The 14177-nt window shown below is 39.0% G+C and overlaps 1 protein-coding gene across 1 annotated transcript; it reads right to left on the bottom strand.

Moving 5' to 3' along the window:
• Positions 1–3259: 3259 nt before the first annotated feature.
• LOC110047970 (alpha-1,6-mannosylglycoprotein 6-beta-N-acetylglucosaminyltransferase A-like) lies at positions 3260–14073 on the bottom strand. The gene is made up of 18 exons (XM_089297213.1): positions 13507–14073; positions 12766–12836; positions 12539–12628; positions 12179–12247; positions 11407–11571; positions 11143–11291; positions 10743–10895; positions 9947–10083; positions 9441–9553; positions 9017–9073; positions 8510–8602; positions 8065–8148; positions 7647–7709; positions 7246–7362; positions 7062–7136; positions 6241–6343; positions 5609–5651; positions 3260–4675 (listed from the first exon to the last, which is right to left on the bottom strand). Exons 1-18 carry the CDS (start codon positions 13703–13705, stop codon positions 4477–4479), a joined length of 1980 nt encoding a protein of 659 aa, XP_089153339.1. The 5' UTR covers positions 13706–14073; the 3' UTR covers positions 3260–4476.
• Positions 14074–14177: the final 104 nt, after the last annotated feature.

Genomic DNA, 14177 nt, shown 5'->3' with positions numbered 1-14177 from the left:
ATAGAACAGGCAAAATGGAAAGCAATTTTGAATTTTACAGCTCGGTCCCCTGCTGTTGAGTCGGTGATCACAAAGAGTGTCGGACGAATGGTTAGTCAGGTCTGGATTAGCCGCCCAACATTAAAAGCTTATATCATTACTTTGACCAGTTAATCTTTTAGCTATTCACAAGTACATTGAAAAGTAAACGAACAAAATCTTAAGTGAGAGTCAGCAAACTCTCCTCCATCAATGAAAGTTGATTGAGGAAAGCGCTTTTTATGTGGCAAAGGCGGGGCAACAGTATGAAAATTTTGCCTCTCGCCCTTCAGAGACAGAATAAGCGTTATTTCACCTTCTCCAGAGATCGTTCAATATTACTTGGTGTTTCCGAGATATAGATTTTATCTTCGAAACCTCGGGAGCAGATAATACCCATAAGAACCAGGAAACTAGAGCGATGTGCGAGAGGAGCAAACTCTTTCACAAACGTAACGTAAGAGAACATGCACTATTTTAAACTTCTAATTTGTTCTGTCTCTAAACTGTTAATTGGAGGGAAAACTCTGAAAAGTTAAGCTAGCCGTTAGCAGCGCTTTTCGTTCTGTAGCTCGTCGCACGTTCATTGGTTTACGAGACTGACGCCTCGCAAGCTTCACCGATTTGTGATCCGTTCGCTTTCAATAAAATTGTTAAGCAGTTGAACTGAGAACTGAGAAAACCGAATTGCTGCAAGTGAAGTACTTGATAAACAGCGATTTAAATTTCTCTTAAATGACGTACGTTGAGAAGGATTGCACTTGAGAAATGTTCAATTGCTGGAACCCTTCTCGGTCAACTGAGCCGAGGACTCGCGGTAAATTCACATTTAGGCTCTCCTTGTTTCAAAATCATTCGTTTGCATAATTTATTTCCGGGGCATTAATGTAATCCGTAGTCTGTAACATGGCGACGTATTTTGAAACAGAGGAAAATGTAATTACAGAATAGTGCTAATTCTTTGTAAACAGGGATTGTTTCGATTTTAAAAGTAATTACCAGCTAAGCCAGCCAAACTTATAAAGTTGCCTTATGTTTATTAATATCAACTCTTGTAAATTATGTAAAGAGGGAATGCAAAGACAGGCGGCGAGCCAGCCCATAAAGTCACTCAGTTTTTTTAGTTCAGTAACACCATTTTAGAGCTTAAAAAGTAGCGAGGCTCGCGTTTTTAAACTAAAAATTATCAGAATTCGTTAACTAATGATACTGAGTAATTGCTGTAAAGTCTTAAAACATGCGCAGGAAATAAGTAAAATGTTGTTTAAAATAATCGCAGAAACAATGAAAAAGTAAAGTGTTGGACAGGTGTACGCAAATGACCAAAATCTATCTAGATCTATTGAAAATGAAATTTTTGAATGTAAATGGACTTGATTGAGCACAGAAATTGAAATTGGTAATGTCGATCAAAACAGCAAATTGACAAAAAAACGTGTTGGTACATGAAAATAAAAGGCACAAGTATTTTAGGGTGGAGAAGCACTGCTTCGATTGTGGGAACTAACCATAAATAGCATCCGGCCCCTGGTTTCAGTTTAATAACATGAAGTACGAAGAGATAATGGCTGTAGACCTAATTTAAGAAATGTTTTAATTACATACATTATTAATGTAAGTATTTTACTCAGAAGGGCAAAAAGTAAGATAAGATATTATTGTAAAGAGAATTATGGCAAAATATCGAAATATTGACCGCCTCAAGGTTGCTCTATTGAATTGCACTGTTGAAACTCAGTTCTTTAAATGATTAACATCGCTAGTGTCAAGTATAGTTATCACTGTAAAGAAAAGTTTGAATACCAAAGAATCATTAAAACAAACAACAGTGCGATTGCTTTGCCTGCTTGGTCACCCTAGGCCACTTTAGAAAGCTTGGATACGAGTTTTACAGACAAATGAATGCAAAACTGAACACGCTGTTATGCAGGCTCCCCAGCGAAAAGCTACTTTCTGCAAATTTAATCAGTTCAATATTTGTCAAGTCTCTTTAAACGACAGATTATCAATATTTCAGAATAATATTTGACAGATTTTATTTCACAGGATTTTTTTTTTTTACTTTCTTTCCTTTTCCAGCAATTAGGTCCTTCTTGGCAAGGTTAAAGTTAGCTTCATCGTACCTCTCAGGCTGAAATAAATCACCAGTGCTGTGTTGTTAGAGCCGACTACTGCTTGCGTGCATATGGCCGTCTTTATTCCAGCGTCGAAAACAGCAGGAAAACGAAAATGAAAATTAGACGTGTACACGAAAGCCACTAGGGTTACCAAAAGGATCGAGGACTACAAAAAAGTTGCTTTTGCGTTGCCCGGCAACTTGAAACTTGTAATCAGGTCTTACTGTGGGTTTGAGCGCGGGCTCTGTATTCCGGGCAGGCTGAACTGGACCTTAGATGTCTGGCAAAAATTATTTAGCCAACAAATTATACACTGATTTAGCGCAAGTTAATCAGCAATTATTTTTCAGTTCATAGGTACTTTAAGCTTTGGCATTGCTAGATGCGTTATATAACTTGTCCCCACTCCTCGTGGATTTCGTCTTCCTTATTTTAAGCAAATCCACAGCTACTAACCAGGGCAAGGGTGGGGGGGGGGGGGGGTTGTCTTACCTCCCGACAGCCCTTCAAAGGCCTTTGAAAGCTTTGGGGTTTTTTCGTATTTTCGCCCACCCATGCATGTCCATGCTTGTGTTTCAACAGGTTATGTATCATATTGGCAGGAACAATATGCTTCTACACTAACTACGTTTTGTTCAGAGCAATGGTTTTAATAATATTGTTATATGCCTGATGATGTCATTTATGGATTGAATATCATTTTATGAATTGAATATCAGATTGAATATCAGATTGAACAACACAATAAATACTGTGTATAAGTTTACATACAGCTGCACCAAACAAACACCACCTCTGACATCTCTCCTCGACCATCTCGTTCGTACGCTAATAATGGACGAAAAACCAAAAAGAAAAACCAAGAGAAAGAAAGATCGACAATGTAACCTTTGTCTGACCTTTGAATCTGTGACGCGTCACACATTCAGAAAACGAGAAATCGATGTAAACTTAACAAATTGACGTCAGTTTTTTATGCGTCTGTCCTCTTATTGATGATAAATTGCGTCATAACATTGTCAAAGTGGCTGGGGAACATTGCCAAAGTGGTTGGTTCCTCAGTAAGCAATAACAAGACCCCAAAATGATCAAATGCCGGGAATAAATGAGGGGAAAAGACGTCGTAAACAAAGATAAGTGAATTTTATTCAAAATGACGCGAACATTGCCAATAGCTTTTCTCGCTTTTTGATTGGCTAATTAGAAGAGTCCATAAAATCTCATTGGTTAAAAAGTTGACAATTTTACTACTGAAAATTGAACTTGAAAGCTTGCATAAATTAAAATTTTATCCGTCTGTACTCTTATTGATAATAAAAATTAGCCAATCAGCGCGCGACAAATTAGACAGTTATTGTAAAAAAAGGCTTTGCAGAAGTCCCAGAATTAATTTAGGGCAAGGCTTCTGGAAATTGTACTTAGTATCTTCTCGGCCCACCTAAAGTTGCCCGAAATTTTAACCACTTTAGACCACTTGAGAGGCCAAAATCATGATGTGGTGATATCTTGAAGAAAACCAAACTCCTACCTTGGCAAATGCCATGTTTGTTAATCTTTTCGGATAGCTTTTACACTGTAAACAGATGAAGGCTGACCTCGATATTTTGGTCCTGCCCGGTTTTCTCTGACAGTGACACTTAAGGCTAACATGCTCTTAAAAGAAAATCTTTGGAAATAAAGGTTTATTCTTAATAAAGTGTATTATCGTTTGTCTCACGATGTAGTCACTTGAGATGTAGATCGCTTCGAAGCGCTGTTAAGAGCTATTAATCTCTGGCCGAATGCACGACTGAAAGCAGTCTCTCCTCCTGCTTTTCAATCCGTGGGTCGAACTCGGAAACAGCGGGAGCGCGAGGTGAGCGGCTTTGCCGCTCGATTATCGCGCTCGCTATTTTCCCGTTCATCCTACACTGATCTTATGGGTTTTAGAGCAAAAGAGAGCCTGTTCGCAATCTAGCCAAATGCGAACTTCACTTTCACTCCCACGCGTTTTGAGTTTACCAGGTTAGAGCAATTTTAAAGCAAAAACATGCCTTACTTGTCGGCAGCTTTTACTTTCACTTTTAAATACATGTGTACAACCACCACCCCACCGCAACTATTTGAACCGACAGGATTATACCAGTACCATCTCCCCTCGGGAGAATTTGTCTTCCATTCAGTCTCTCTGATCGTTTAAAATTCGCGTTCGTATGGTAATCGGAAATTTCAAAAACTCCCGCGGGCATTTAGAAGCTTATACTGCCATTGTTTCAAAATGGCCATATAAGACCGATTTTAGGTCTTATAACAATCCCTATTGTTAGCAATGTTGAGCCGATTTTCTTGATACGTATTCTTGTTAGAAACAGTGTTTACAAAGGGCTATTTGTCCCTTTCTGTAGCGTCTGCAAGGACAGAATCTCTTGTAGGAAGGATGATAAGCAGCACAGCTGAATAAAAGAGGCTCTTTCTGAAACACACATTTTGAGGTGACTTCCTCCATGGCTGGAGCCACAATACTTTCCTCAGATAGTACTCCTACACAGCCGGTAACGTTACTGAAAAGGTAAAACAAAGTCGTGGCGCTCTTAGTTAAATATGATAGTTGTGATGCACATTGTGTAGGAGCTAGTTGGGAATTCAACTCATTTATTTAACACTGAATAAAAGGCTGGCCAGCTGTTTAATTTACTGACAGTCTGCCCGCCTGACCGACTGACTGACTGACTGACTGACCGACGGGCTGGCTGACTGACTTACTCACAGGCTGACTGACTGACTGACTGACTGACTGGCTGGCTGGCTGACTAACTGACTTACTCACAGGCTGAGTGACTGACAAGGGTGGCTGGCTGGCTGACTTACTCACTGGCCGACTGACTGAATGCCGACTGACTGGCAGACTGGCTGCCTGGTTGAAAGACTGACTGAATGATTGACTGACTAAACTGACTGGCCAACTAATGACCGACTGACTGTGTAATTTGATTGCTTACTAAATAACTGATTGACTGACTGACTGACTGACTGACTTGCTGACTAACTGACTGACTGATTGACTGACTTGCTTACTAACTAACTGACTGACTGACTGAGTGACTGACTTGCTGGCTAACCGACTGAATGACGGCATGACCATCTGAATGACTGGCAGGACTGACTGACAGACTTACTCTCTCGGACTGGCTCGGTGGCTGACTGGCTGACTGAATGGTATGACTTACTCTCTGTGAGCAATCAGTAACAAATCAGAACAATGGAGAAATGATAACGAGGTGGTTTGATGCGAGGAGGGATTGGTTTATAAACTGCTGACTGTGAGGCGTTAGTCCACAGGCAGCTGCACCCTTTGTGAAAGTGTTAGGTCCCTTTGATTTCTTCCTGCCCATCACAAACATTAGTAAGTTATTTACCATATGAGTTCCAATACGACAGAAGTGCATGGTTATAACCATAACCTTATCATCTCATAAAGACATATCAAGTATTACCTGGAATTTAAGAGATAAAAATACTCTGATTCACATGTCAGACCTAGAAGGAAAAAATCATAAAAGGACTATAGTCAAACACTCTAGGATCGGATCTAGAAGCTACGTCGCTCTCGGTTGTGCAAAAGTGCTTAGATAGCAACCTCAAGTCTGCTAACTGGATGGACATAGAAGCCTACTAGTTCAACTTCTGCTACAAGATTATTTGGAAATCCGGAAAAGGAATGCGAGCCAGGTGTCTTTTGGAATGTTCATAATATATCCTTGGATTTAAATTCACACTCCGAATGACTATAAAATGTTTAAGCAAGCAACCGGAACGATGATCCTGCTGGTATACGTTGGGTCAATAGTGATCTAATCGGCTTTACATATAAGATGAAGAATACAAAAGCAAAAACCGACACAACGTAGGATGATTTTTTGAAGGTGTACTATATTTCGACTGGCCAAACCAGCCTTCTTCAGGCACCTGAAGAAGGCCGGTTTGGCCAACCGAAATATAGTACACCTTCAAAAATCATTCTACGTTGTGTCGGTTTTTGCTTTTGTACACTTCGAATGTTAACCTCCTTTATATCAAGAGCCAGTCTAATGTAAATATAGATAACACAATGGTAGGAGCAAGATACCTTCGTTAAAGCACGTGTCTGTACACGAGTTTCCAGGACGTGCGATGGTTATTTGTAAGTCGCCCTTTTGAAGAGGCCAGTGGTAAGATTTGTCACAAAAATCCTGTCAGTGAGAATGCAACATCAACCTTTCAGTTTTTTAGTATTGTTAGAAAACAACACAGGGTTGAAGCCGGAAGAAATGATTTTAAGACTCGAAAACCATACTTGGGAGAAGAGAAGGCAAGTACAAGATGAAAGACAGCTCATAACAAGCATACCGTTGAAACAAACTAAGAAACGATTTCCGTTACAGATTTTAAAGCAGCTGTTTCTTATCGTTACTTTTGGAGGTACGTGACGTTTGCTAACTGTGAAACCATCCACACGCTGGTACATGAAATACGAGACTAGACATCAGAAGGCTTGTTTATGCAAAAAATACAGCAATAAACAGACCAAAAAGATAGAACCAGCATCTCCGCAGTAGAAAAATCGCTGCATTGGTAACTGATCTGACGTGACGTCCCTTCTTTTGGAGGGTCGTTAATTAGCCAGTTAGGCAAAAACCTTACCAAACCCTTCCCCGTAATTGGTTGGTCGAGCCATAGGACGGGCAATGCATCTTGGGTGCTTGTAATTAATACAGATTGATTCACCTTAGGATAACCTTACGCTGGTATAAGGTTTTGTCCTCTCGCATAGACTCACGGAAAGGTCGAGGGAAGATTCGCTCTTCCCCAGAGCCCACACTATCTTCTCAAATATCTCCCCAGTCTTTCACTCCGATACTATTGATAAGTACGGATGGGACGAGTAAGGACAACATAACTTGTTCTCACCTGATTTTCGATGTAAGCGTTTAATCTTTCCAACATTCCTTCACAGGAAAACTCGAAAGGAACAAATGGTTTGACCTTGAATAAAAACAGTTAGCTGTAAGAGCGAAGTGTTCAACAGATAGAGTAAAGGAAATAAGGTACTTAGTCCAATGATGACTTCTAATGACAGTCTTTCTTTTCTTACCTGTTTGCTTAGGATGTTTTTTATTGATATTTTCACCTCTGTCTTATTCCAAATGTTCGCTGTATAAACGAAAGGCTCTCCAATAAATATCTCTGCATAAGGATGCTGCGAGCTTAACTGAAATATGAAAAATGTCATTATCACAAAAAAAAAAAAAAAAACAGCAAATGAAAGACACAGGTCGGCGATGCACTTGTTTTGTAATATATTATTGTTATCCTTAGATTTAAAATTTTAGCTATCCTGCATTCCGGATTTGATTGTTGTTTGAGATGAGTAAATCAAGGTTTAGTGGATTTAGCCACAAATATGAACTTGACTACGAACTTGGTTTCACATGTGAAAAGTGAATTTATTCATTTTTACTTTCTTTTCCTCCGTTACTGCATTTTATTACTTACGTTTCTTGACGATGGCAGATCTTTCAGAGTTGGATCATTGAGACGATTTTTATGCGGAGAAAACTGAAGAAAAAACAGTACCTCAAGTCAAAAGTGATCAAAATAACAGCACAACAAAGATAGTTTGAATTAGTTCTTCATTATCTTACAGGGAAATAATCAGAAATGCTCTAACAGCAATTCTGCGAAGACGTTATTCCGCCGTTGGCACAGTTTAAATTAAACATACAACCAAACAACAAAAGAGAGGTTATAAATTATAATTATGTTGTCGTCCCTGAGAACAACTTATGATGTAAGGGAGAGAAAAACATTAAACTCAGAGTGACACAGGCGACTCAAAAAAAAGCGAGGACTTTTTCGGTTGAAGTTAAGTTAAAATAAAACATAATGACAGCAAACTGTAACCATTTCTTACTTTTGGATTCAGGAAGACACTTCCTTGTGCAATGGCTTCTAGCGCTAGATGGTCTTCGTAAGGTAATCCCAAACCTATAAATAACTTAAACCCGTTGTTCATTGAGAAAACACAGGGAAAAAAGATAGACCTTACTTATCGAAATGATGCTTTGCTGATTTTGTTCTCTTTATAAATGGCTTTTGGACTGCTTGTCCCCAAAACTTCCGATATGTTTGTTTTTGATTGCTGATGACATCTAAATCACTGAATTTAATCAAAGACACCGACGGCGTCGTCTTTCGCTGGTATTCTTTTATGCTGATTTGTTGGCTGAAGTCCTGATGTAAAATTCATTAAGTTTCATGACAAATTTATTATATGATTAATTGCTTTATTCCTATTTAATTCTACCAGCTCGGGAATGGATTAAGAAATAGCCAGGAATAAAGAATCTCAATCGTACCTTAGATTTTCCCAGCAATTGTGTAATACCAGTCAAATTTAAATTTTCATGGTTGACGATAAAAGGCAAGTCTTTCTTCAGTTCACCTGTTGACTGAACCAAACATGCAGTCACATCAAGTTCACATCTCTCCAATAAACAAGCAAGTTCGAGTTCCAGAAAAATGAATTCTTATGACATCAGTGGACGTTTATAACAGGTGTGAAACGTGGCAAGATTTACAATCTTAGCCAACATTACACATTCTTGATTAATATTTTTCAGATTTTGGTTTCTAGCCGGACGAAGAAAAATCCTTCACACTAACATACATACTTGAAAATTGCCTTGATAAAGTTGTCAATATAACAAAGTGTTATGTTACCAGCTGTCACGTCTAATCAGGAAGGGGTACTCTGAAGGGATCGTTATCGTGTTCTAGACAATTGCACGTAATAGTTTCTTTTTCTTGAGGAGAAAAATTATAAAATAAATGGATCTGACTTGTCAGATGTATCAATTACCTACCAAAGCAGTGTGTATCCTCATTTGTTTGTAAATTGCTTTTATAAAATTTTTGTGAACCTATAATGTAGTAAAAGAAAGAGAACATTTAAAAGTTGTTACGTTGATATACACGGAGCGTTTAAAAGAAGTACTTCTGTTCCACCTCCCTAAAAGAGTTTGTAGACTAGATTCGAACTTTTACACTTTGTGAGATTTCGGTTTAGCTTATAGAGAGCATACCTAAAAAGTGTAATTCTAGAATGCTAAATAAAACTTCGGAAGAGCCTTAAATAATAATAAAAAAATTGTTTCGCCGTCTTAAGATTCTCTAGACATCACATATAGTTACTAAAAACATTACTGCAAAACGTAACAGACATAACATTATCCTTCAAAAATATCAGTTCTTATACATGTATATTCTATATTGGTTAGGCTCACTCACTTTAAATTCCGATGGCTTTCCATGTACATAGGCCATTGAAATTTTTTGTAGTGTTGTTTCGTTCTGTGAACTTTTCAACGCGAAACCAAGGAACGAGTTGTCAACTGACAACGCTGTAAGAGTTTGAAAACAATGGTAACAATAAAAATGTAGTCGCATGTTTTTTCCTGGCGTAATTCATTAGATGCACGATTCTTCGTTAAATTTCTCAGACTAAGAATGTAACATGATAAAGCTAATGGGTTAGCCATACATGAAGCAGTAAACAAATTAACACTTTAAAAATTCTTTAAAAATACAAAAAGACTAGAAAATTCTTGTCAAACGGAGAAAAGTTGCGCGGTAAGTTAGTAAGCTAAGGAGATGAAGCTTGGATCGATCTGTTTCTTAATAAATCAAACACAAAAGACACAACGATTGAAATTGGTTTATATAGGCACTAAACAGACTTCTTTCCGCTGGAGGGGAAAGCCTGGTACTATTAAGATTAGCCAATCAGCACTCACGATATTTGGACAAGAACTGCTTGAGGTTTAGGTTCCAGTTTCCTTGTTGAGAGCGCGTTCCCATGACTGGTCCTTTGTAATCCCTATAATTAAACTGGGCGTCCATTCCAAACGGAGTCACAACGCGAAGACGGCAACTGAAATTAAAATTCAACAAATTTCTCTTTTATTACGTTCTTGACGTTTTCCCGTAATTTAACAGCTGCGTGACTTGCGCAGAGATTTTTTTTATTGACGATAACAAGACCAGGCAAAGAGTGCTATTCTTTATCACAGATCAGGACACGGGAGACCTCTTTTTCTATTGTGAACAAAGAATAGGTGTTTGTTACGACACATCCGTCATCGTTTGGGTCAAGTTAAAAGTAATAATTAATAATAATAAAAACATAACAAGGTTGATAACCCCAAGTGGCAGGAAGCAGTTGATGGTACATTTTTTTAGAACCCCATTCAATGATTTCGCCCCGAATAACACAACAAAAGATACCAACCTGTCTATCATATAGATGGAAAATATCAAAGGGGTCGGGGGTGGTGGTGAGGGGAGGGGAACGTCCCTGACGCTGAAAGGTATTCATTTAGGACGGGAACACAACTTTCGGAAAATTTCTGTTCACTCAGCTACATTAATTTCCTGAGAGGGGCACTTATCCTTAAACCTAGTACAACAGGAATGTCAAGTCCCTGAAATATACCTTGTCTACCCTGAATGTCCCAATTCAGCCTTCATCAAAATAAGAGAATGGAGAGAACCTCCGCCCTGGTTATACACCGTATGTGTTACCATAGCTACCTGTACTTAGCCCATATAAGTGAGCGTGCTCCTGGGTCTGGGGCTAACACGACCAGTTGTTGCAGACCTTGTATATCGATGTATATCAAATCAAAGCCTGAGTCTCCCTTGTCACAGCCACGGTGCGTAAACTGACTTCCTTCCGTCATCAAACTACATGAAGTGATAGAAGGGGAAATTAAACTGACGTCCACAATAGACGATCGTTGGTAGAAGTCCGACAGAAAATGCTGTCCTCTAATAGAAAACGTTCTAATTAATTGTCAGGCGAGAATATCTACATTTGTTTTCAACTTCAATTCAGAACGGAAAGGTCGACGACACTTGTCAAAGAGGCATTTAATGAGTAAATTTACTTGCTCTAAAGGCATAAAAATGCCGTGCACATTGCATTTAGTACCTTAGTAGTTCGACTCTGTCTGCCTTGATAGTGACGTCATGACCCAGGACCCATAGCGAGGCTAGTAAGTCACTCCACTGTAGCAGGTCGTCTGTGAGATGAGACATGTTTGAAGTAGCGCCCATTAGCCCACCGATGAAAACTAAAATCTGCAACAAATAATTTTGTTTCAGCCAGAAACAAAGCTTGACAGCCTATCTATAGTACCTCGTATTACCAACTAACGAGTCGAAAATGAACAAATAAACACATTACAGCAGAAACCTTCTTTTTGTTCCGAGTGTCAATATTTCCTTTATTCTTTTGCATAAAACGGAGGCCATCTTTCCAATAAGGCCACATTTCTGATATCCGTGATCTAATTGGCTGAGATCCAGGTAAGGAAATCAACATGGAAAGTAAGTGATTCGGGTTCTCTTCCATTACTGCCTGCGACAAGAAACAGTTACAATTAATCAATGGCAATACGAGTTATCGCTATCAATAGGATCGCAATATAAAGGATACCTTTTTCAAAACAGTTTTATGTGCTCTTTCACAGCTCTAAACTTTGCCTGTAAGTCAGCGATCTCCCTCTCTAGTGTGGAAGACGACTGATATTCCAAGGAACTTTGAGCTCAACCACCATCCAATCGCATCCATACCAATGCAAATAAACTCACGAACAAAGAAAGCCGACGCAAATGTTAAGGAGGTCAAACGAAGTCCATACCTTGGACGCATTCTGGAGACCTGGGAACGTTACTTACGCGTGACACGTAACACGCGTCCCATCGTTGAGTTAATACACCTGTTTGGTCAGCATTACAAATGTGTAGAGAGACATACAAGACTATTTTCCTTTGTACACAAGGAATCATTTGTAAACGAGAAACGTCGTGCTAGGAGCCTCAATAGTTTTTATGTATGTTGAACAAAACCTCAGTAGCAAAGTAAAAAACAGTACCTGAATGTCTCGATCAAACATATAATGGTCAAATTATCAAAAGCTAGATTGTGAAGGTTGTGATTGTGCATTCTGTCCCCAGAGACGTACCTTCTCACGTCTTCGTTCTTTCTTTTTCATATACTTTCTCCAGGGAAATAGTGGACACCATGATTCCACCTAAACACACATAAATCATGAGTTACATGTGATGCACTGTCAAGTATCCGAGTACTTCTGGACAGCATGTCATTACACCTTGGTGGAAAAAAAGGGTCTGTTAAAATGACCTGTCATGTTCAAGAGCACAGCACTAAAAAACTTGACAAGAAGGGACTCTGACTCGAAGACGTGACAAGTTTTCAAGATGATTTGCGTGACACGTGATAGGCGTAGCTTGAGAATCCCGGACCGACCTTGAGTTATAACTTATAAAGGCATGCGTGTAATTAATTAAATTGAAAACTTTACCTCACTTAAATATATCACCAGCGAACAAATTGTTCCATCAACGTCATATTCTTTGTAGCACGAATTTGTTTGCCAGTTTTTTCGTAGCAGCTAAGGAAAAAGAAACAATGCATGGTTGAATGAGGTGTGATAGATCCCTTTAGTTCCATCTATTGTTAAATTGACAGACTGACGAAAAGACAGACAGAGTCTCAGTTTGAACGAGTGATTTATCTACGTCTACAGACCTGTACACGGTTCTTGCAGTCTGGGTATGACTTATCCTGTGGTATTTCACAGTCCACCTGCTCCAGCGTATCTAGTGCATTATAAAAGATAAACAAAGATATTATTCCAGTTGTTTTGGTCTCGCAGGGACAACGGTCAGTAATTTGGTAAACTGCTGCAGACATTTTTCTACCCAGTTGTATGGGTCATAGACCAACCACCAGGTCCTATTTTCTGTTTGTTTTGCCCTTGATTTGAATACGTCAAAAATACAGATAGGACATGCTGTGGACTTTACAAATAACCTATATTTACGAGATAAAAATACTTCAAATGAGTACAAATATATTGAACCACGCCAGTTTACGTTAAAAATAGCGGAGGTACCTTTGATTGGAAGAGTAAAGCCCTGAACTCGACAGAACATGCGTTCAGGAATAACAACTCAAGGGTCCCAGCTTTTACAAGCACATTGCAAGCAGCTCGGCGGAGCTGAATAACAAATTCAGTACTGAAGGCTGAAGAACGAGGGAGGACATGGACAAACTGTGGACGAAGTTATCCCCTCACTCTAGAATCTAACTACCGGGTCTCTCTTCAACAAGATGCGATCAACCTCTACTGTAGAAAATATACTCTGCCAAACACGAATATGGGTGAGTTTGAAAGAGTGTAAACATCACGTGGCCAAACGAAGCAGAATGAGTTTTGCTTTGAGGAAGTGATCTGTGAAAGGATAATTCAGTACCTCGGCTACCTACCTTCGGTTTTTTCAAAATACAGTTTATCATCGATGGCTTCTTTTCTTGCGTTACCAAACTGTGTCAAACTCAGACTTTCAATATATCTCTTGCCTTGCTCAAGATCTAAAATGAGATGCGCTGCTATCAGAAATAAAACCCAGAGTCCAGCCAATATGAGAAGTATTGAGACGATACCGCGAAAGCTGCTCAAAGACATTGTGGTGTTGTCAGTTAGTTCTTTCCACAACAGACTATTGTAGCTATAAGCATTAAATAGTGTAGATTATTTTTCCTTCACGCTACGAAACTCTGTTTACTGACAGGAAGCAAATTTCCATAACCAAGAAAGGGACATTTTTTTGGGGATGTTGAACGTTGCTAAGAAACCAATCTTAACGTCCCAAATAATAGCCCAGCGTGGAAAACAAATTTGATCTCCAACTATGCTTGTGGTTGTCATGCGCGAGTTTTGCTAGTTTATATTTGATTAGTAGAACGATGCGTTGGGAGAGAAAAAGAAATTACTGCATGATATTTCTCCGATGCGATTTCAAAGAGGGTATTGTGGCATTTTAGTATACAAGTACGGTTTAATCAGAAAGCAGCTGTCAACTATTATAAACGGGTAAGCGAGTTTCATTTACGTTTTCTCCCTGCGCAAAACTGTTTCTAAATAAGGAACTACAATA

This window comes from Orbicella faveolata, unplaced genomic scaffold, assembly GCF_042242905.1.
Source record: "Orbicella faveolata isolate gen_17 unplaced genomic scaffold, um_ofav_v1 contig_27, whole genome shotgun sequence".
Lineage (NCBI taxonomy): Eukaryota > Metazoa > Cnidaria > Anthozoa > Scleractinia > Merulinidae > Orbicella > Orbicella faveolata.
The sequence above is the reverse complement of the archived record's forward strand: the minus strand, read 5'-3'. Positions and strand labels throughout refer to the sequence as shown.

Excerpts from the sequence above, each read along its gene's own strand:
- LOC110047970 (XM_089297213.1), bottom strand. The coding sequence starts at position 13,705 with ATGTCTTTGAGCAGCTTTCGCGGTATCGTCTCAATACTTCTCATATTG. Across the intron at positions 12,837-13,506 it reads GTATTTTGAAAAAACCGAAG|ATACGCTGGAGCAGGTGGAC; the intron begins GTAGGTAGCCGA and ends ATAATGCACTAG. Across the intron at positions 11,292-11,406 it reads ACACTCGGAACAAAAAGAAG|ATTTTAGTTTTCATCGGTGG; the intron begins GTTTCTGCTGTA and ends TATTTGTTGCAG.